This window comes from Stegostoma tigrinum, chromosome 2 (genome assembly GCF_030684315.1).
Source record: "Stegostoma tigrinum isolate sSteTig4 chromosome 2, sSteTig4.hap1, whole genome shotgun sequence".
Taxonomy (NCBI): Eukaryota; Metazoa; Chordata; class Chondrichthyes; order Orectolobiformes; family Stegostomatidae; genus Stegostoma; species Stegostoma tigrinum.
Window position 1 is genome coordinate 89813045 of NC_081355.1, and position 22591 is coordinate 89835635.

Genomic DNA, 22591 nt, shown 5'->3' on the forward strand with positions numbered 1-22591 from the left:
AATTATATTACTGAGGATGGAATTTAATGAATGTGGATGAGCTTGGCCCTGGGATGACACCACCTCCATAGCAATTTGGATTCCCTTTCCCTGGGAACAGGGACGATTACCATGGCAGCAGGATCATCACTGAAGCAGTTGAAATAGCCTCATCAAAACCAGTCAATATAGCTCTGGTGGGAAGAGAATTGAGTTTTAAGGGCAGGTCGGAATCTTCAAGAATGGAGGGAGACAGAAAGCAGGAAACTATAGGCCAATTGTCTGACATCTGTCATGGGGCGGGGGGAGGAGGAATGTGCTAGAATCCACTGTTAAGGGACGTTAGATGCCTTCAAGGCAGAGATCGACAAATTCTTGATCTCACAAGGAATCAAGGGCTACGGGGAGAGTGCAGGGAAGTGGAGTTGAAATGCCCATCAGTCATGATTTAAATGGCAGAGTGGACTTGATGGGCCGAATGGCCTTACTTCCACTCCTGTGTCTTATGGTCTTATGTCTTATGGTCGAAGGAAGTGGGAGCAGAACACGTTAAAAAAACCTCTAAGAATGAATTGTGTTTTGTGAAAGGGAAATAGCATTTTACAAATTTATTAGAGCTCTTTTTATGCACATATCAAGTGGGGTGAGTAAGGGGTACCAGTGGATATAATGCATTTAGATATCGAAAAGTATTATATAAGGTGCAACCTTAAAGGTTAACTGCATTAAATAAGAGCTCACGTTATCTGAGGTGACATATTAGCATGCTTCAAGAATTGGGGCAACAAACAAACAGAGACAGAACAAATAGATAATATTTAGGTTTACAAACTGTAACAAATGGAGGATTTATCACTTGTGCTGCAATCTCATTCATTTAATATGACTTAGAATGAATTGTATGAAGGCACCAAATATATTGTAGCCATATTTGCTACTGATACCCAAAGTTGGGTTGGGAAGCAATTTGTGAAGAAGTTATAGAGCCTGCAGAGGGATTCAGGTGGGCAAAGAATTGGCAAATGGAGTGTGTGGGAAAATTGAGATAGAGATTTTTGTAAGAAGAATAAACAAGCAAAAAAATCATTAAAAGGAGAGGGACTGCTGAATGCTCATTGCAGAAAAATTTAGGTATCCTTGTACATGAATTAAAAGGAAATCACCAGGCATGTCCAGCAAGGATTTACAAAGAACAGGCCCTTCAGCCCACAGGACTGCACTGACACATACTGCCTTTCAAAACTAAAAACCTTTTGCCTGTACATGGCCCATATGCCTCTATTCCCTGCCTATTCATGCATCAGTTTCTTAAACATTACCTGTTGTTATTTGCCTCCATTACTACCTCTTGTGATGCAACTCCGGGCACTTACCACTCTCTGTGTACAAACTTGTTGCTCGCATTCTTGTTAAACTTAGCCACTTTTACCCTCAAACTATGCCCCCTGGTAATTAACATTTCTACCCTGGGAAAAGGACTCTCACTATCCATTCTATCCATGTATCTCATAAATTTGTAAATACACCCCTCAGCCTCCAATGCTCAAATGAAAATAGATCAAGTTTGTCCAATCTCATCACAGCTAATACCTTCCAAACCAGACATCTTGGTAAACTATTTCTGTACCCTCTCCAAAGCCTCCACATTCACCTTGTGTTGCAACCAGAACTGTACACAATGTTCCAAATGTGGCCTAAGTAAAGTTTTTTTACAGCTGCAACGTGACTTGTCAATTTTTATACTCTATGCCGTAAGCAATGAAGGCAAGTATGCTTTCTTGACTGCCTTATCTACTTGTATTGTCACTTTCAGGGAACTGTGGACCTGTGCATCTAGATCCCTCTGTATGTTGATGCTATTAAGGGGTCTGCCATTGACTGTATATGTCCCTCCTGCATTGGATCTTCCAAATGCATCACCTCTCATTTGTCTGGGATTAAACTCCATCTGTCATTTTTCTGCCAAAATATCCAGCCTATGTCATTCTGTATCCCTTGGCAGCATTCCTCCCTAACTGCAGCTTCCCCAATCTTTGTGCCATCCTCAAACTTACTAATCAGGCCACCTACATTCTCCTCCAAATCATTTGTATATATTGCAAACAACAAAGGTCCACCACTAATCCCTACAGAAGACTACTGGTCACAGATCTCCAGTCAGAAAAACACTCTTCTGCTACTATTCTGTCTCCTATGACTAAGCCAGTTCTTTATCCACAAGAACATCAGAAAAAGGAACAGATGTAAACCATTTGGCCCCTTGAGCCTACTCCACTTTTCAGTAAGATCTTACCAGCTGACCATAGATCCCATGTGACTTTACCTTTTGCATCTGCGTGCCATGAGGGACCTTGTGTAGTCCTTACTGGTGATGTGACAAGCTTAATGTACATGACATCTATGACATTCTGTTCCTCACAGCTGCTCCATAGTGGGTCCATCTGCAGCTCCAGACACTCCATGCGGTAAATCAGGAGCTGCTTTCGGAAGGAAAGTAAAGTGCAGGCCTTTATTGAAAAGAGTTAGAGCAGAAAATCCAGCACATCTTGCTACAGCTGTATCGGGCACTGGTCAGAGAGTATTTGATGCACTATGTACGAAGTTTGGTCTGCTTAGTTAAGAAGAACCCACCCCCACTACTGTCCAAGAAGCCTTGGGGATATTTGCCAGGGTTTACCTGGTGGGTTATTCACGGGCATGGCCCATACTCATCATTGTTCGAACGCATGTGCTGACAGAATGAGACACTTACGTGGATTTTAAGTAACCACTGCAAGCTTCCAGGTGGAAAGGCATTCATTCCTCATATACCTTACTGTCGTGTGCGCCCTTCCCATTCAATATCCCACATATCTTCCCCCAGCCACCATTTTGCAGCCTGCATCCAGGGGACCATTAAATTCCACCCTCTGTGTTTTTACTTATAAACATATGATTTGTAATATCTATGTTAGTCCAACATTGTAGTGATGTCTTTTAGCTAATGATCAGAAGTTTAACTGTGTTGTGGAAAGAACTGTAGATTAGTTAATTTCTTGTAAACTTTTTCTTATCTCTCTCTGTCTCTTCCCCCTCTTCCCTTTCTACCCTTGCCCCTGATCACAGGCAATGCAGATGTTGCACTAGTCAATTTTTATGCTGATTGGTAAGTGAAACATAATGTGTGGTTTGAAGATTGATATCCATATTACCTTTCAGGCTATGGTGACACTGGCAAGGCAGTGTTTATTGGTCATTCTTCGCTGTTGTAAACTAGTAAGTTTTCAGCAACTGCTGTAACTTTTGTGATGTTGTTCCCACCATGTTACATGGTAAATTCAGTTAAACATGTTAAAAACTGCCTTGATTCCTGAGTTTTTAATTAAACTTTGAATCACTCTCTTTCTCCAAAGTTGAACAAAGAACAAAGAAAATTACAGCACAGGAACAGGTCTGTTGGCTCTCCAAGCCTGCACCAATCTAGATCCTCTATCTACATCTGTCACCTATTTTCTAAGGATCTGATTCCCTCTGCTCCCTGCCCATCGTGTATCTGTCAAGATACAGCTGAAATGACACTATCATGCCCGCCTCAACCAACTCTGTTGGCAGTGCGTTCTAGGTACCCACCAGCTGTGTAAAGAACTTTTCACGAATATCTCCCTTAAACTTTTCCCCTCTCTCCTTGAAATCGTAACCCCCGCGTAATCGTGTCCCCCACTCTGGGGTAAAAGTTTATGGCCGTCCTCCCTGTCTGTACCTCTCATGATTTTGTAGACCTCAATCAGGTCCTCCCCTTCTCAACCTCTGTCTTTCTAATGTAAATAATCCTAATCTACTCAGCCTGTCTTCATAGCTAGCACCCTCCATACCAGGCAACATCCTGGTGAACCTCCTCTGCACCCTCTCCAAAGCATCCACATCGTTTTGGTAATGTGGCAACCAGATCTGTACGCAGTATTCCAAATGTGGTCAAACCAAAGTCCTATACAACTGTAACATGACCTGCCAACTCTTGTACTCAATACCCTGCCCAATGAATGAAAGCATGTCGTATGCCTTCTTGACCACTGTATCGACCTGCGTTGCCACATTCAAGGTATAGTGGACCTGAACACCTAGATATCTCTGTGCATTTAACATGGCCAATCCACCTAGACTGCACATCTTTGACTGTGGGAGGAAACCGGAGCACCCGGAGTAAACCCACACAGACACAGGGAGAATGTGCAAACTCCACACAGACAGTCACCCATGTGAGAGACTCTTGGCTAAGATGATGGTGAGTGGAGTTACAAAAATGTAACCTGATGGATAGAGGGATATTTGGAAGGGTGTAAGCAAATTGTTGAGGTAAAACAGAGTTTCTCAAAGTGGTAAGATGTGATATTTAAATTTAATTTTGACCTAACTTCGATTCAGTCTTTGAATCGTCTGAGTTTCGAATTTAGGGAAACATATTGAAATTTACCACTTGTGTTGAATTCTGCATGTCTAATTGTGGTGACAATAGTGAAAGACATAGGAAAACAAGGCCTAGCAGGTAGGGAGATGTGGTGGGGGGGAGCGAGGTAGTGGTGATGTCACTCAGTATAGAAGGATGTAGCGTTGAACAGTTTTGAAGTAAGAAAAGGAATATTTTAAGATCTTGAAGAAAAAAATTTATACTACTTAATAAAAAATCTCTCAGCCAATCAAATACTTAAAAAAAATTATTTGCATTTTATTGCTTGTAGCAACTAAAACAGACCCTTCAGATAAGCACTATAAGCCTCACAGCCCAACTTAGCTATGGCCCAATTAATGATGGAGTTTAGCGACAATTCCAACGACCAGCATTTGTCCAGGCCCGGATTCTTGTGCACTGTGCTTCTCTGGAGTTTTACTGCTGAAACATTCCAAAGTTCAGTTCATGTAGGATTTCCTGTCTTGTTAAGCTCATGATGGGGCATTATTTATGATACATCTGATGTCACTAAATCTGTACCTTGCTTACTTATAAGGAGTAACTTCTCTGTTCCTTGTTCGATTCTGTGTTAGCTGTCAATTCGAAACACAACCTGTCTTGTCACAAATTCATTCACCTCAGGATATTCCTTCTGTAGGCAATCTTAATTGTCCGTTTGTCACACGAAGGCTAGTTATCAAGAAGATGTTAAAATAGCTTGTGTTTCTTTTACTGCTTTTTACTCAAGGATGGTTAATTGGAAAATTGCTTTTTAATTCCTTTATGACAGTTTGCCCTTGTCCAAATATCCCAGGATACAACTTATTGCAAAAAGAATTATTGCTGATTCTTTCAATCCATGAACATTTATTGAAGTTCTAAGTTTTTGTTGTCACAATATGTTAATCAGCAGACAGGTAGAACTCTGGACAAAGGTCTAATTTAAAAGAAAGCATTTCTGATGGTGCAGCACTCTTTCAGTACTGCACAAAAAAGCTCAAAGTTTAGCATGAGGTTTCAACATATAACCTTATGACTTGTGTGAGAATGCTACCACTGAGTAGCTGTGCTATACCAATATAAAAAGAAGTATAAAATTCTAGCAGGACTAGACAGGGTAAGCATAAGATGTTCCTAATGATCAAGGAGTCCAGAATCAGGGGTCGCGCTCAGTGGTTATAGGGTAGGCTGTTTGGGACTGAGATGAGAAATTTCTTCACAGACTTGTGAGCCTGTGGAATTCTGTGCCACAGAAAGTCACTAAGGACGAAACATTGAATGTTTTCAAGAAGGATCAAGAGATAAAGAGATCAGAGGGCGAAAGTAGGAACACGGTACTGAGTCGGATGATCAGGCATAATCATATTGAATGATAGAGAGGCTCACAAAGCCAAATGGCCTGCTCTTGTTCCTATTTTCTTTGTTTCTAGTGCAATGTTATGCTGCTGCAGAGCTGTTTCAAATTGGTAGCATAACGGAGTACTGTCATTTAGAGGAAGGAAGAAACTCATACCTTTTGTATCTGGAGACTTAAAACACAAAAGAAATGGTAAATTTGAGAAATGCATATGGTGGGCACATTTTAGTGCCCATTTTTGAAACCGAGCAATCAAAAATGTGGCTTTGGTGTATAAGCATTTTACCAAGAATGAGAGACTGCAGATGTATGACATATTGTCTCTTGAGCTTTATCACCAAGGACTATTTACATGAGCCAAAAGACTCTGTGGACCACTAAATAGGGGTGATCTGAATTCTGTCCTTCCCCTTGCTTTTATTCACCAGACAAACTTCAACAGAATTAATGGGAACATTGGCAGTGCTTTTGATGAGACCCCGAAGAGTTTATATTAAGTCAAAATACCAGGAATGCTGGAAATCTGAGACAGACAAAGCTGGAGAAAACTAGCAGAACAGGCAACATCTGTGAAGAGAGATAGAGTTAACATTTCAAGCCTGGTATGGTTTCTTCAGAGCATGAGGTCATGTCTGGTTCCAAGTTAGAGACCTTCAGTGACATATCAAGCTTGAAGTAAGGCTAGTTCCTCATGTTGGTTTCCAGCACCACAAGTGTTGAAAATCTTATGTCGCAGCTGTGTGCAATATGTAACTGTAACATGAATCTTCCTAATACAACGGCCACTTTTCATTGTTCCTAAGATGACTCATGCCATGCTTTTGGAAGACAGTCTGGTTGTGTGTTGTCACAAGTGATGAGGATGAAGATTTTGGTCTGTTCTCTCATACCATTTTGACTTAAGTACTGCACTACAGTGACTTGTACTTGGCACTTACCTGTGAACCACCTGGAAGACCCCAGGGCCATAATTTGAGAACCACTGATTGTGGGATCCAGAGGGAATATGAATTTTGTTTTGCTATTTAGAAGATTAGGTGGTGACCAAGATCGTTATGAATTTTGAAGTAACTTGTGGAAAAAAAACATTGTTCTGTGTTGTGGAGGAAAAATCATGAGGCTGAAAACTGTAGAATAGAAAAACATTTTTTATACACAATCTTGATTAAACATAAGATAAATACTTGTATAAGGGGTAGTGTAAATAACAGAGTATGTGAAATAGAAACAAGAATCTGGATGTGAGTTTGCTTGCTGAGCTGGAAGGTTAGTTTTCAGACGTTTCGTCACCATTCTAGGTAACATCATCAGTGAGCCTCCGGTGAAGCGCTGGTGTTATGTCCCGCTTTCTATTTATCTGTTTAGGTTTCCTTGGGTTGGTAATGTCATTTCCTGTTTGTTTTCTCAGAGGGTGGTAGATCGATTTGGAGCCTATGTGTTTGTTGATGGAGTTCCGGTTGGAATGCCATGCTTCTAGGAATTCTCGTGCGTATCTCTGTTTGGCTTGTCCTAGGATGGATGTGTTGTCCCAATCAAAGTGGTGTCCTTCCTTATGTGTATGTAAGGATACGAGTGATAGTGGGACATGTCGTTTTGTGGCTAGTTGATGTTCATGTATCCTGGTGGCTAGCTTTCTGCCTGTTTGTCCAATGTAGTGTTTGTCACAGTTCTTGCAAGGTATTTTGTAGATGACGTTCGTTTTGCTTATTGTCTGTATAGGGTCTTTTAAGTTCATCAGCTGCTGTTTTAGTGTGTTGGTGGGTTTGTGGGCTACCCTGATGCCAAGAGGTCTGAGTAGTCTGGCAGTCATTTCCAGAACCTCAACCTGAGCTACAAATCTTCTCAAAACTCATTAGAAACAAGAATGAATACATATGAACATATGAAATAAAGGACTCTTAGCTCCTTGAGCCAACTCCTCCATTTCATAAAATCATGACTGATCTGTTTGCCATATGGATTCTTCATTCTCACCTACTCCAATAACATTTATTTCCTTGTTTAACGTGTATGCATTCATCTCTATCATAAAAATATTTAATAAGTCCACCTCTACTTCCTTCTGAGGCAGTGTTCCAAATGTGCACAACCCTCTTTCTCCTCACCTCTGTCCTAAAGGTGATCATTAACTTGTAAAAGACTGCTCCCTAGGTCTAGACTCGCACACAAAAGGAAGTGTCCTTTACGTTCCCATCTTATCAACACCACTCAGGATTCACTTAACTTCAATCAAATCACAGTTCACTCTTTTAAACTCCATTGGAAACAAGCCAGACCTGTCCATCCTATCCTCATAAGACAACCATCACTTTAGGTATCAAACCACCTCAGAACCACTTCAAATACATTTGCATGCTTCTTTAAATAAGGAGACAAAACTGCACATGATATTCAAGTAGTAATCTCTATAATTTCCAATATAACTGAAGGATAACATCCTTTTGTTAGTTCAGTACCTCTCATAATAAAGGATAGTATCTCACTGGCCGACTTGATTACATGTTCTGTCTGAATACTAACCTTTTGTGACTCGTGTACAGAACACCTTGGTGGGCCAAGGAGTGGTAGATGGAGTTTAATTTGGATCAATGTGAGCTGCTACATTTTGGAAAGGCAAATCAGGGCAGGACTTATACACTTAATGGTGAGGTCCTGGGGAGTATTTCTGAACAAAGAGACTTTGGTGTGCACGTTCATAATTCCCTTAATGTAAAGTTGCAAGTAGACAGGTAATGAATATAATATTTGGTGTGCTTGCCTTTATTGGTCAGTGCTTTGAGTATTGGAGTTGGGATGTTATGTTGCTGCTGCACAGGACGTTGGTTAGGCCGCTTTTGGAATACTGTGTTCAATTCTGGTCTCCTTGCTATAGGGACAATGTTGTGAACATCGTTTCAAGTATGAAGGTAGGGTTACGAAAAGATTTACAAGGATGTTGCCAGGGTTGGAGGTTTTGAGCTAGAGGGAGAAGCTGAACAGGCAGTCTATATTCCCTGGAGCGTCGGAGGCTGAGGGGTGACCTTACAGAGGTTTACAAAGTCATGAGATGCATGGATAGAGCAAATAGACAAGGTCTTTTCCCTGGAGTGGGAGTCCAGAACTAAAGGCCATAGGTTTAATGTCAGAAGGGAAAGATTTAAAAGGGGCCTAAAGGGCAACTCTTTCATGCACAGGGTGGTGTGTGTATGGGATGAGCTGCTAGAGGAAGTAGTAGAGAGTTTTGAGAAGATTTGTAGCTCCGGTTGAACAGGTACCCAATGAACACAGTCTGCCAATTTCTCAGCAACAAACCCAAACAAACAGACAAAACTGCCCCAGAAACCATAACCACTCTCCCCTACATCAAAGACATTTCCGAAATGACTGCCAGACTACTCGGACCTCTTAGCATCACGGTAGCCCACAAATCCACCAACACGCTAAAACAGCAGCTAATGAACTTAAAAGACCCTATACAGACAATAAGCAAAACGTACATCATCTACAAAATACCTTGCAAGAACTGTGACAAACACTACATTGGACAAACAGGCAGAAAGCTAGTGACCAGGATACACGAACATCAACTAGCCACAAAACGACATGACCCACTATCACTAGTATCCTTACATACAGATGAGGAAGGACACCACTTTGATTGGGACAACACATCCATCCTAGGACAAGCCAAACAGAGACATGAACGAGAATTCCTAGAAACATGGCATTCTAACCGGAACTCCATCAACAAACACACAGGTTCCAAATCAATCTACCACCCTCTGAGAAAACAAACAGGAAATGACATCACCAATGCAGGAAATGACATCACCAACCCAAGGAAACCTAAACAGATAAATAGAAAGCTGGACATAACACCAGCGCTTCGCCGGAGCCTCATTGATGATGTTACCTAGAATGGCGACAAAAAGTCTGAAAACTATCCTTCCAGCTCAGCGAGCAAACTAACATCCAGGAAGTGGTAGAAGCTGGTAGAGTCACAACATGGTAAAAGGCATCTGATGGACATGTGAATGAGAAGCATTTAGAGGGATATGGACCAAATGCTAACAAAGGGGACTAGATCAGTTCAGGATGTCTGGTCAGTATGAACGAATTGGATCAAAGGAGGCTGCTTCCACATTCTGCAGCTCTTAGACTCTGACCTAACTCCCTCTGAACCTCTGAAATCTGCAGTTGTTCCCCATTTAAGTAAAACTGTGCTTTTTTATTTTTCCTGTCAATGTAAAGAACTCCACATTTGCTCACATTTTATTTTGCCAGATTTCGCTCACTCATTCAAGCCATTGTATCTGTCTACAGTTTCCATAAGTCGTTTCAACAACGTAGTTTCCCACCTATTTTGATGTCATCTATAAATTTATGTATCATTTCTTCTTTTCCCTCAGTGAGCCTTTGATGTAACTTATAAACATTTTCTAAACTCCCTAGATTAAGGAAAGGTTCCAGTGAATTAGAGAATAGCAAAAATAATCCCTTAATTCAAGAAGGAAGGGAAACCAAATGACAGGAAATTATAGGCAATTAACTTGAGGCCCAGTATAAAACCCTGCAGGATTCCAACTCTCACATCCTGTTAGTCAAGCAAATGCCTCTCTATGCATACTTAGTTTCTGCTAACGACCTCATCTTCTATCCATGCTAACGTTTTGTGCCCTATACTATGAGTCTTTTATTTTCTGCGCTACCCTTTTGTGACACTGTCTTTTGTCAAATGCCTTTTGGAAATCCACAGATATTATGTCTACAATTCCCCTTTATGCAGAGTGCATGTTATCCTTCTAAAAATCTCCAATAAATTGGTTAAATATGATTTCACTTTAATAAAACCACATAGACTGTTTTGATTACCTTGAATCTTTCAAAATACTCAATCATTACCTATTTAATGATCAATTCTAACACCATTCGTTAGACAGGCATCTAATTAATTAGCCAATAATTTCTCGTCATTGGCTTCTCCCCCTTCTGGAATTGAGGGGTTCTCGTTGCTATTCTCCACGCTGTTTGAACCTTTACTGAAGACGAGAAAACGAATAGCAGTGCACCTACTATCTCATTAAGAACCCTAGGATGAAATCCATTTGGACCTGGACACTTGTCAGCCTGCAAGTTCGTCAGTTTGCTTAAGACCACTTTCCTCATGATAATTTTATTGAAGTTTCGCTTTCCCTTCCACTTCCTTATTTCACGCTGTTACAGGAATACTTTTTTGTATTCTGTGGTGAAAATAGAAGCAAAATAGTTGTTTATTTCATCCACTATTTCCCTATTAACTTACCATTTTCATTCTAGAGGACCAATATTCACTTTACAAGTATTCAGAAAGAATAAAAATAATGTAAATCTGAGTATCTGTTCTTAATATTCCTCACTAGCTTCTCATACACTCATTTCTTCTCCCTAATTAATCATTAGTCATTTCCATTCTCTATTTTCTGATCAGTCATCTGACCTGCAATTCATCTTTTGTGGTGGCATTCTTTTACCTTCAGTTTGATGCTTTCCCTGACTACATTAGTTAACTGCAGATGGTGGGTCTTTTCGAATTTTTGTTCAGGGTTTTATTCTGATATTCTGAAGTATTCCTTAAATATCTGGCTGTGTAGCTGTATCACTTAACACGCATCTCTGGTAAAATATTTATCTTGGGAAACTACATCTTTTTTCCATTATTTTGTTCTAATAGCATGTCTTAAACTGTCCATGATACTCAACGTGATATATGTAATTTATTAGGCTAAAGAAAAAACTAAGTGCCAATTTCTGAGCTGTAACATTTTATTACTGACTCTCAGATGCCGCAAACATGAATTTCATTAATAGAACAACAGACCTCAAATTGAGAGTTTGTGTTGATATAATTTTTTTTTAACCTTTTCCCAATAATGGTTGCCAAACATTTCTTAAAAATACTTGGCATTGAGTTTGTTTTACAGTTATTACTTAGGACGATAAATCCAGCTCTAAGGAACTAAAATTAATGGAAACTTGGTGTTATTGCAATAAGCTTTTCTGTCCTCCAGATATTATTAGAACATCCATGGACCATAGTAGCGTTAGAACAATAACTTTTATTAACCGCAGTATGTGTATATTTAAGGTCAGACAATACACTGCTCATTTGAATTAATCTGTAACTGGGGGGATAATTTCTTGGATTTTGGGAAGTTCAAACTTAAATGCTTAAAAATACAGAAGTGTTGAGTAGTTTTATGGACAATCCTTTCAACCTTAAATTGTGAACATGACTGCATTAATGATAAATCTGCTCAAACATTTTATTTTAGAGTTAAGTGAAAAATATTAAGAATAAATAGGTCACCTTTCAGTTTTATTTGGCAACAACATTTGTGTCGTATCTGCAGTCAGAAAGGAATCTAATGAAGAGCTAGTGACCTTACCAATGTCCATTTGTAAATCAAACTTCTAAGTTTCTGGAATTTGTATCTTTAAGTATATATCGAGTCCATACGCCTTTTACCGTTTGCATAGTGAGTTTTGCATTGTACGTATTGAAATTAATCATATAAATTTGGCTGAAAGCACAGACGATGCCAATATTTTCAAATAAGGTTCTCAGAGTGGGAATTGTTATTCATGTATGGGGAGAAAACAAAATTGTAGTTCGGATCAGATATGAAATGTTGATCCAAACATCTTAGACAAGAACCTCATGAATTAAAGAAACTAGACCAAATAGTCTGATTCTCAGAAAGTACAAATCTTTTAAATTGTGTATCATTGCTTAGTAGCATGGCCATTCTTCTAAAACTAAAAGACTACAATACCATGGATTCTGGAAGCCTGAGAAGGGAGCTCAATATTTTAAGTGACCTGCAAGTCATAGTTACACAGCATGGAGACAGACCGTTTCGTCTAGCTTGTCCATGCTGACTAAGCATCCCAAGCTAACTTAGTCACATTGGCCATAATTTGGCTCATACCTCTCTAAACCTTTCCTATTCATATACCATCCAGTAACATGTAATTGTACTCACCTCCACGACTTGCTCTGGCAGCTTATTCGTTACAAGCATGACCCTCTGCATGAAAAAGATACTCCTCGGGTCCTTTTTAAATCTTTCCCCCTCTCACTTTAAATCGATGCCGTCTAGTTTTGGATTACCCCACCCTAGGCAATAGACCTTGTCTATTCACCCTATCCATGCCCCTCTTAGCATTATAAACCTCTATAAGGTCAACCCTCAGACGTTCCAGGGAGAAAAGCCCCAGCCTATTCACTCTCTCCCTGTAACTCAAACCCTCCAATCCCAACAACATCTTTTAAAGATCCCTTCTGCACCCTCTCAAGTTTAATAATATCCTTCCTAAAGAAGTCAATCAGCATTCATGGAACAAACCGACAAATTAATATTTTGTGTACCTGTTATTCAAGGTAATAAAATTTACACATGGGCTTGCACATCAGTACAACCAAAAAAGTAGGAAAAGTAATATAAAACAGTCTATAAAATTGAGATGTAACAACGTAACATTAATCAATTAAGTGTCAAAATAAAGATATTCTGGATGTGAGTTTGCTCGCTGAGCTGGAAGGTTAGTTTTCAGACGTTTCATCACCATTCTAGGTAACATCATCAGTGAGCCTCCGACGAAGCAATGGTGTTATGTCCCGCTTTTTATTTATCTGGTTAGGTTTCCTTGGGTTGGTGATGTCATTTCCTGCGTTGGTGATGTCATTTCCAGTTCTTTTTCTCAGGGGGTGGTAGATTGGCTCCAAATCAATGTGTTTGTTGATGGAGTTCCGGTTGGAATGCCATGCTTCTAGGAATTCTCGTGCGTGTCTCTGTTTGGCTCGTCCTAGGATGGATGTGTTGTCCCAATCAAAGTGGTGTCCTTCCTTATCTGTGTGTAAGGATACGAGTGATAGTGGGTCATGTCTTTTTGTGGCTAGTTGATGTTCATGTATCCTGGTGGCTAGCTTTCTGCCAGTTTGTCCAATGTAGTGTTTGTCACAGTTCTTGCAAGGTATTTTGTAGATGATGTTCGTTTTGCTTGTCTGTATAGGGTCTTTTAAGTTCATTAGCTGCTGTTTTAGTGTGTTGGTGGGTTTGTGGGCTACCCTGATGCCAAGAGGTCTGAGTAGTCTGGCAGTCATTTCGGAAATGTCTTTGATGTAGGGGAGAGTGGTTATGGTTTCTGAGCCCGTCTTGTCTGTTTGTTTGGGTTTATTGCTAAGGAATCGGCGGACTGTGTTCATAGGGTACCCATTCTTTTTGAATACGCTGCATAGGTGATTTTCCTCTGCTCCGCGTAGTTCCTTTGTGCTGCAGTGTGTGGTGGCTCGTTGGAATAATGTTCTAATGCAGCTTCGTTTGTGGAACATTATTCCAACGAGCCACCACACACTGCAGCACAAAGGAACTACGCAGAGCAGAGGAAAATCACCTATACAGCGTATTCAAAAAGAATGGGTACCCTATGAACACAGTCCGCCGATTCCTCAGCAACAAACCCAAACAAACAGACAAAACGGGCTCAGAAACCATAACCACTCTCTCCTACATCAAAGACATTTCCGAAATGACTGCCAGGCTACTCGGACCTCTTGGCATCAGGGTAACCCACAAACCCACCAACACACTAAAACAGCAGCTAATGAACTTAAAAGACCCTATACAGACAACAAATAAAACAAACGTCATCTACAAAATACCTTGCAATACTGTGACAAACACTACAGTGGACAAACTGGCAGAAGGCTAGCCACCAGGATACATGAACATCAACTAGCCACAATACGACATGACCCACTATCACTCATATCCTTACGTACAGATAAGGAAGGACAACACATCCATCCTAGGACAAGCCAAACAGCGACACGCACGAGAATTCCTAGAAGCATGGCATTCCAACCGGAATTCCATCAACAAACACATTGATTTGGAGCCAATCTACCACCCCCTGAGAAAAAGAACAGGAAATGACATCACCAACCCAAGGAAACCTAACCAGATAAATAGAAAGCAGGACATAACACCAGCGCTTCGTCGGAGGCTCACTGATGATGTTACCTAGAATGGTGATGAAACGTCTGAAAACTAACCTTCCAGCTCAGCGAGCAAACTCACATCCAGAACCTCAACCTGAGCTACAAATCTTCTCAAAACTCGCTAATAAAGATATTATTTGTTTGGCATTCATGCATGACTTTTCTGATTTTGTCTTTTTTTTTCTATATTTCCCCTAGTTTCTGATGGTATTAATGTACTTCACCATCTCTTAATTATTGGTTTAGAAGTGTATGCTAGATAAGTAACATCTATTCTCTCGAGAGGTGCCTACTCATCAGGATTTCCATCAATCCTGCTGTTCTTTGAATTACTTTGAGATTTTGTTTTAAGCGTGGCCAAATTCAAGTGTAAATCGGGTTCAGGAATTTGTAGACATCAAGTCTCCTAATGGTCAATAAAATATCCTAATGTTTCTCAGCCATAAAAGTTGTTCAACACATCTGCCTGATTTTGTTACTGCCTTTGTGTTTGTTGTAACAGATCAAAATGTTGATGATATTAACAGCTGATGCTCAGTCAGAAATACCAAGGGTCACTTACATGTTAAACAATATGCACAAGCATAGGGACAAAGCAGGTAAATAGCACCGAGTAATCATGCTGTTTAGAAAGCAGATACAGACACAATGGGCTGAATGGCGTACCAACTCTGTGATCCACATGTGGTTTCAAAAAAATTGTAATATTTGTACCAGAATTTAATTGTCTAAAGTTGGGATTTAGAAAAGAACATGTGAACTATTAACAAAGAGGAAAGGGAAAACTACAGTATAATAAAATACAACAAGAAACAACACACGAAATGAATAAAAGAATAAGTTGAAGGGCTGTTCAACAATTAAGAAAGTGATTGCATATAATCTGGCACAGTTGAGACTTGGGTGCAGTTACTTTAATTTTCTTTTCTATTAGGTGTAGATTCAGTCAAATGTTACACCCCATCTTTGAAGAGGCTTCCTCGGTCGTGAAAGAAGAATTTCCAGACTCGAAGCATGTAGTCTTTGCCAGGGTTGATTGTGACCAACATGGTGAGTGACAAAGTTTACGGATAACTTTGGAGGCCGAGTTAACAACAAAATGTTCAAAGGAGCAGTAAACAAAGCAGCACAATGCCCTGATAGAGTTTGTTCTTGTGTTTTGTCCTTAGAACAGCTACCCACTGTTAATGTCATCTGAATGTTGCCTTTTCTGCTGTCTGGTACTATTGTTAAACTGGAATTTTAGCTAGGCCCCACGTTGCATTTATTAATGATGAATAGCTAAATTGTTTCACAGTGGGTTTAACACAAAAGTTTTGAATACTGATCAAAGTATAAAATATAATTTCATGTCTCTTTGCATATTTTAAAATCAAATGGAGTAGAAAATCACATTCTTCCAAAATGGTGTGCTCAGGTTGGCTTGGTATTTGGTACTTTTCAGGGAATATATTAGTTGAAGATTAAAATCTGGAAGTTGAATCAAAGTATTGATTTTCTTCAGTGACAAAAAAACAAGAATTCCTACAATATTTGAAAGAGAAATCAAATTTTTATGACATTTCTTTTAGGTAGTCATTGAAAATTTCAGTTCTTACAGGTTTTTCTGAGAAACATCCAACCAAATGCAAAAGACTAAACACATACAAATTACAGTTGGAATAGGCCCTCAAGTTTGTTCTGCCATTCAATAAGATCATGACTGATCTGAATGTGGCCTGCAAAGCATTCAGTCATAGTCATAGAGACATGCAACACAAAAACCGATTGTTCAGTCCAACTTATTTGTGCTGACCAGGTTTCCAAAACTAAATTAGTCTCATTTGTCTGCATTTGGCCCATATCTCTAAATATTTCCTATTCATGTACCTTCCAAATTTTCTTCTTTTATATGTTGTAACGGTACCTGCATCTACCACTTCCTCTGGCAGATCATTCCACATACAAACCATCCTGTGTGTGAAAAAGCTGCCTCTCAGGTCCCTTTTTAAATCTTACCACTTCTCATCTTAAAACATGCTCACTAGTTTTAACCTCCCTTACCTTAGACAAGAAACTTTTGCTATTCACCTTACCTATGCCCCTCATGACTTAATAAACCACTATAAGGTCAACCCCAATGGCCTATGCTCCAGCAGAAAAGGTCCCAGCCTATCCTTATAACTCAAGCTCTCCAGTCATAGTTAACCTTTTCTGAACCCTGTGCAATTTTATAATATCCTTCTGATAGCAGGATAATCAGAACTGCGCATAGTACTCCAAAAGTGGCCTCACCAGTGTCTTATACAACCTCAACATGACATCCCAACTCCTCTACTCAGTGGTCTCAGCAATGAAGGCAAGCATGCTAAACAGTGCGCTTGTCTTGCTGTTGAAAAGAAATTCCAGGATTTTGACCCAGGAAAAGTGAAGAAACAGCTGCTTCAATTCTAAATCAGAATGATGTTTGACTTAGGGGACTTGCAGGTGACTGCTGATATACATTGGATCCCAGTCAAGTAACTTCCGAACTCCTTGTATTGTTTGGTGCCGAGGGTTTAGGGTGTCCTCCTCCATTAATCTCAAAAAGTTAGTATCCCCAGTTCAGTGAATACGGAAGGCAAATGAAATGTTGCTCTTTCTTTCAAGAGGAATGGACTATAAAAGTGGGGAGTGTTTTCTGAAACTATACAAGGCACCAGTCAGAGCACAGCTGGAATACTGAGAGCAGTTTAGGACCCCTTATTCAAGGAAAGATGTACTAGCATTGGAGGCAGTCCAGAGAAGGTTCACTTAGCATATCTAGAGGACTGCCTTATTGGGAGAGGTTGGCTAGATTGAGACTGTATTCTTTGGGATGTAGAAGAATAAACAATAAATTATTGAAATATACAGACTTCTTGGGGGATTTGAAAGGTTGGATACAGAAAGGTTGTTTCCACTTGTGGGAGAACCTGGGAACATGAGGTCATGATAGGGGTTGAACATTTGGAACAAAGATGAGCAATTTCTTTTGTGGGAGTGTTGCGAATCTGTGGCATTCTTTGCTGCTGAGGACTGTTCAGGCTGGATCATTAAGTACATTTACAGCTGAGAGAAGTTTTTAATCACTAAGGGAATCAACGTTAGGGGGAAGAGGCAAGAAAGTGGATTTGACAAGTATCAGATCAGTCATGATCTCTTTGAATGGAGGGGCTGACTCAATGGGCTGAATGGCTTGCTTCTGCTCCTATATCTTATAGTCTTCTGGACCTTCTAGTTGATCTGTGTGCCAATGAACACCTGCACCATTGCATTATAGAAGTTGAGTAGCCTTATTTAAAGTTATTCTGCTGTTGCTGCAATCTGCTATGCGCTACTGAAAAAAGCATCTTCCCTTTACAAGTTTTGAAATAGGCTATCTGGAAGTATTGACTGCTCTACTTTTTTAAAAATTCATTTGTAGGAGTGGATATCATTGGCTGGCCAGCATTTCTTGCCTATTCCTAGTTGTCCTTGAGAAGGTGGTGGTGAGCCTTCCTTGTCAAGCTAACAGCACAAAGCATCTATCATAGGCAGCTCACAGGCTTGCCATAAATTAGAATATCCCATGAAAATGGTACAGAACTTTGCAGGATTTTCACTTTCTGATTTGAATTAGAAATCGACTGTCCCATTTCTATATACGTACTCTGAAAGATTGAACAGTAATTCACTGCCATAACAGATCAGAACACAACTACCTTGTATAGTTTGAGATAGTAGGAACTGCCGATGCTGGAGAATCTGAGATAACAAGGTGTAGAGCTGGATGAACACCGCAGGCCAAGCAGCATCAGAGGAGCAGAAAGAAGGGTTTAGGCTGGAATTGTCAGCCTTCCTGCTCCACTGATGCTGCTTGGCCTGCTGTGTTCATCCAGCTCTACACCTTGTTATCTTTGTACATATGCTTGCATTTGCTTATCAGCTTAAACAAAGAAATTGTCTCCAATCCTTGCCTAATAACAAGTAGCTGTTTGGTTTAATGTTCAGTTAAAGAGATAGTAGGAACTGCTGGTGCTGGAGAATCTGTGATAACAGGGTGTAGAGCTGGATGAACACAGCAGGCCGAGCAGGAAAGCTGACATTTCAGGTCTGGACCCTTCTTCAGCTTTCCTGCTCCTTTGGCAGTTTAAGGTAGTTGAAGCTTTTTGACTTGTATGTTTTAGAATATTTCAGAAGAACACCAATTTAAGGGGCAAACCAACATGAAACCTGTATGACAGGAGAATGCTGGTCAATTGGCTGATGGACTCTGGTATAGAGGTATTACAGTGGAGAAAGTACGAGGGAATTATGATTGACAGTTAACTACCATTTTTTGTGTAAATTTTTAAACAGGCAGGTTGACTCTGACCAGGCATTGTTCCAAGAAAAGAACAGTGAATGGTTGTTACTTATCTGGTTGAATTGAAACAGTTGCAGTGGATGAACATATTCTTCTGTCTGCAAAGTACAGAACCGTGTGTGTGTGTGTGTGTGTGGGCGGGGGGGCTGGGGATGGTGGTGTGTGTGCATGTATTATATATATGGCTTCAGGTACATACATGTGCCATACTTTGAACCTGGCTGATCCTCCTAAATGGTCGTCAGCACATCCAACAAATGTTTGCAGTTGCAAAATCACGTCATCTTTTGAATTCTGGTCAAATTTTGCAAACATAAGCTGATTTGGATATGGTTAGTAACTGAGGGCACAGCTGTTTGTTTTGATTTCCGAAGTCTTCAGGGTGCACTTACATAGTTGGTATCGCACTTGCACTGAAATTCTTACACGTTATTCATTTGTGTGATTGACAGAGGATTATTTTGCCTTGAGAAATGCATCCTGTTAAGGTGAACTGAATATGGAATAGCTAACTTCACCTGTTACTCCACAGTTAAAACACCTTTTTTGTTTGAAGTAGAGTGAGCACTTCTCAGAACCACAAGTGACAGCCTTAGGGCCATTATGAGTTTGTGTGATATATGTCGAGAAATGATCGTTCCAGGAATTCAGTTGACCTGAAACTGAACAGAACCAACCCCACACACATTGTGGCTACAAGTGCAAATCAAGAGCTGCAAGTGACTTGCTTCCAGTTGTGTGACATCATCCAGGACACCACATCCCTCTCAATTGGCACAAGGACCGGCACCTTCAGTAATACAGCAGCTACAAGAGCAGGTCAGATTGTAGGAATATTGCAACAAGTAACTCCCCTTCTCTGTCTCTAAAGCCTGTCCACCATTTGCAGTTAGGACTGGGCTCACTTGCTTGAATGGCTGCAACTCCCACAACACTCCAGAATCTTGACATCATTTAGGGCAAAGCAGCCCACTTGATTCGCACTACACCCACAAGTATCCAGTCCTTCCATCAGCAATACTCAGTAGCAAGAGTGTACCATCTATAAGATGTACTGCAGAAATTTGCCAAAAATCCTTAATGTACCACCTTTCAAACTCAATTGCTGCCACCTAGAACGATGTCTAGCATGTCAATAGAAACAACAGCTGCAAGGTCTTCTCAAATTTCCTCCCTAACAGCATTGAGTGTCTGGACTTCAGTGACTCAAGAAAGCAGTTCGCTACCACTTTCTGAAGGATAACTAGGGACCAGCAATATAATAATTGTCCAAAAGAATGTATTCCCTTTACATATTATGTCTGTTCTTTGATGCCCAGTGCTTGTAATGTCTAGTACCTACAAGATGCAATCTTCCTGAGACTCAAAAATCTCAATAGCACTTCCCAAACCAGTGACCTCTACCACCTAGAAGAACAAAGGCAGCAGATACACGGGAACGGTACTATTTGGAAGTTCTTTTACAAGCCACACATCATCTTGACTTGGAACTACATCACAATTTCTTCGCTGTGGTTGGGTCATTATCCTAAATGTTCTTCCTAACTGTGCTGTTGTGTGCCCACACCTTTTAAGAGCTGTACCTGTTCAAGAAGGCAGCTTACCACCTCCTTGAGGACATTTAAGGATGAACAATAAATCCTGGCAGAGCCAAGGAAGCTTCATCCCATGAATGAATTGGGGAAAAAAAAGCATAGTCACAGTTACATAAGAAATATGGCAGCCAAGTAGCAGAGTGTGAGACAATGACTGAACAAGCTATTTTAGTAAGTTATTTCAGTAATAAATGCAAATGAGGACACAGTTCTTCAAATATCTTTTGCATCCACTAGAAAGGTGGAAATTGAATGCCTCATTTCAAAGACTGCATCCCTGACAATGCTACGATGAGGATTGTGCAATCAAATCTCTGTTCATTGATTATAAGCAAATAGGTGTTAATTACTGTAGCAGGAAGCAGTTTGCAATTTGGGTGCGAGTCATCAGCTCTCAATAAAAATAGACAGGTTTTGCACAACGTGCAAGTACTAACTTTGGAGTTTGGTGTAGATGAGTATTTGTGAAAGGTAGGGGTGTTGCTTTTTATTCTTTCTTTGCCTCAAGCTGTTGAGTGTTCAGGCTTTTAATCAGGCAGACAGTTAGGTGATTGTTGAGTTGAAGATTTTATCCCTCTAAACACAGGCTGTAGTTTACTTGGGAGATATAATTATTGTGTAATATTTATAACGTATCTAGTAAATGACTTGGAATAATTATTGACAACAGTTCTTTTTCTAACTATGAAACCTAATTGTTCAATGAAACACAATAAAGATGGCAGGGCAATGTTGTATTGCAGCTTTAACATTATGGATACTGATACACACCAGTCTCACCTGCAATAATTACATCTGTAGAGAGTATCTACAGCTTGAGGATCTTCCGTTCCAGTCAATGGGCCAGCATCCAAGTTTCCAGCACTGTGATGCATTGGAGAAGGGAGATTTACCTGAACCATTTGTTCTAGGAGAATATCGCACCCTTCAGATTCAATACCTCAGATTTGGTTTGTGGTCTAGTACAGAAGACTACACATGAAGGAGTTTTGGGAATCCAGAAGACAGCTATGGAGTAGCCCTTGCAATTGTCCAACAGGTTGATTGATTGTTTCCTGTGATTTGGATGGAGGAGGACAATTCATGAGGAGATTTGAAAATTGAAGAGAAAGGACAAGGTGATATTGTTGAATAGTGATCTGTGTAATGATGGCCAGAATGTGAAAGGAAGGGAAAGCAAGCAAACATGAGTGCTCCAGTCAAACTAAAGAAAATCATGAGACACCCCTTCAAATCTGTTTATTTGAATGTATGCAGCATTTGTAACAGATTGATAAATTGATAGCACAAATCAAAATAATAATAGCCGTTGAAGAGGTATTGTTACAAAGTGACCATGACTGTGATCTGAATATTCAAGGTACTTAGATTTTTTTGGAAGGGCAGGAAGGGAAAAGGAGAAGATGTAGTATCATAGAATCTGTACAGGTGGAAACAGGCCATTCAGCCCATGAAATCCACACTGGCCTTTTCAAGGACATCCCACTAAGAGCCATGTGCTCCCCCAGTTCCCCCCCAAAAAATTTTTTGTAACCCTGCATTTTGCATTTCTAATTCACCTAGCCTGCACATACCCAACCACTATCAGTAATCCATCTAAGCTGCACATCTTTGGAGGGTGGGAGGAAACCAGAGCACCCGGAAATATCCCCCACACAGTTGGGGAAAATATGTAAACTCCACACAGACAGCTACATGAGGTGACTGTTAATGAAGGATAACACAGCTATAATAGTGAGAAATACTTGGATTTTAATTTCCATTTAGATTGGCCAAAACATCTTCCACACTAATTTTGACCGCATAGTGTATTTGAGACAGTTTTATGGGAGAATATGCTCTGGAATCAAGCAGGGGAACAAACTCATTT

At 40.1% G+C, this 22591-nt stretch overlaps 1 protein-coding gene across 3 annotated transcripts in view; it reads left to right on the forward strand.

Moving 5' to 3' along the window:
- The window catches only part of erp44 (endoplasmic reticulum protein 44), a 92998-nt gene that overhangs the window by 35722 nt on the left and 34685 nt on the right, over nucleotides 1–22591 (forward strand). For 2 of the 3 annotated variants that reach the window (XM_048524138.2, XM_059655416.1), the window contains exons 3-4: nucleotides 3085–3124; nucleotides 15716–15831. In XM_048524138.2, coding sequence (XP_048380095.1) covers nucleotides 3085–3124; nucleotides 15716–15831 — 156 coding nt within the window. The remainder of the gene's footprint in view (nucleotides 1–3084; nucleotides 3125–15715; nucleotides 15832–22591) is intronic. The other variant, XM_048524150.2, reaches the window with a different exon arrangement.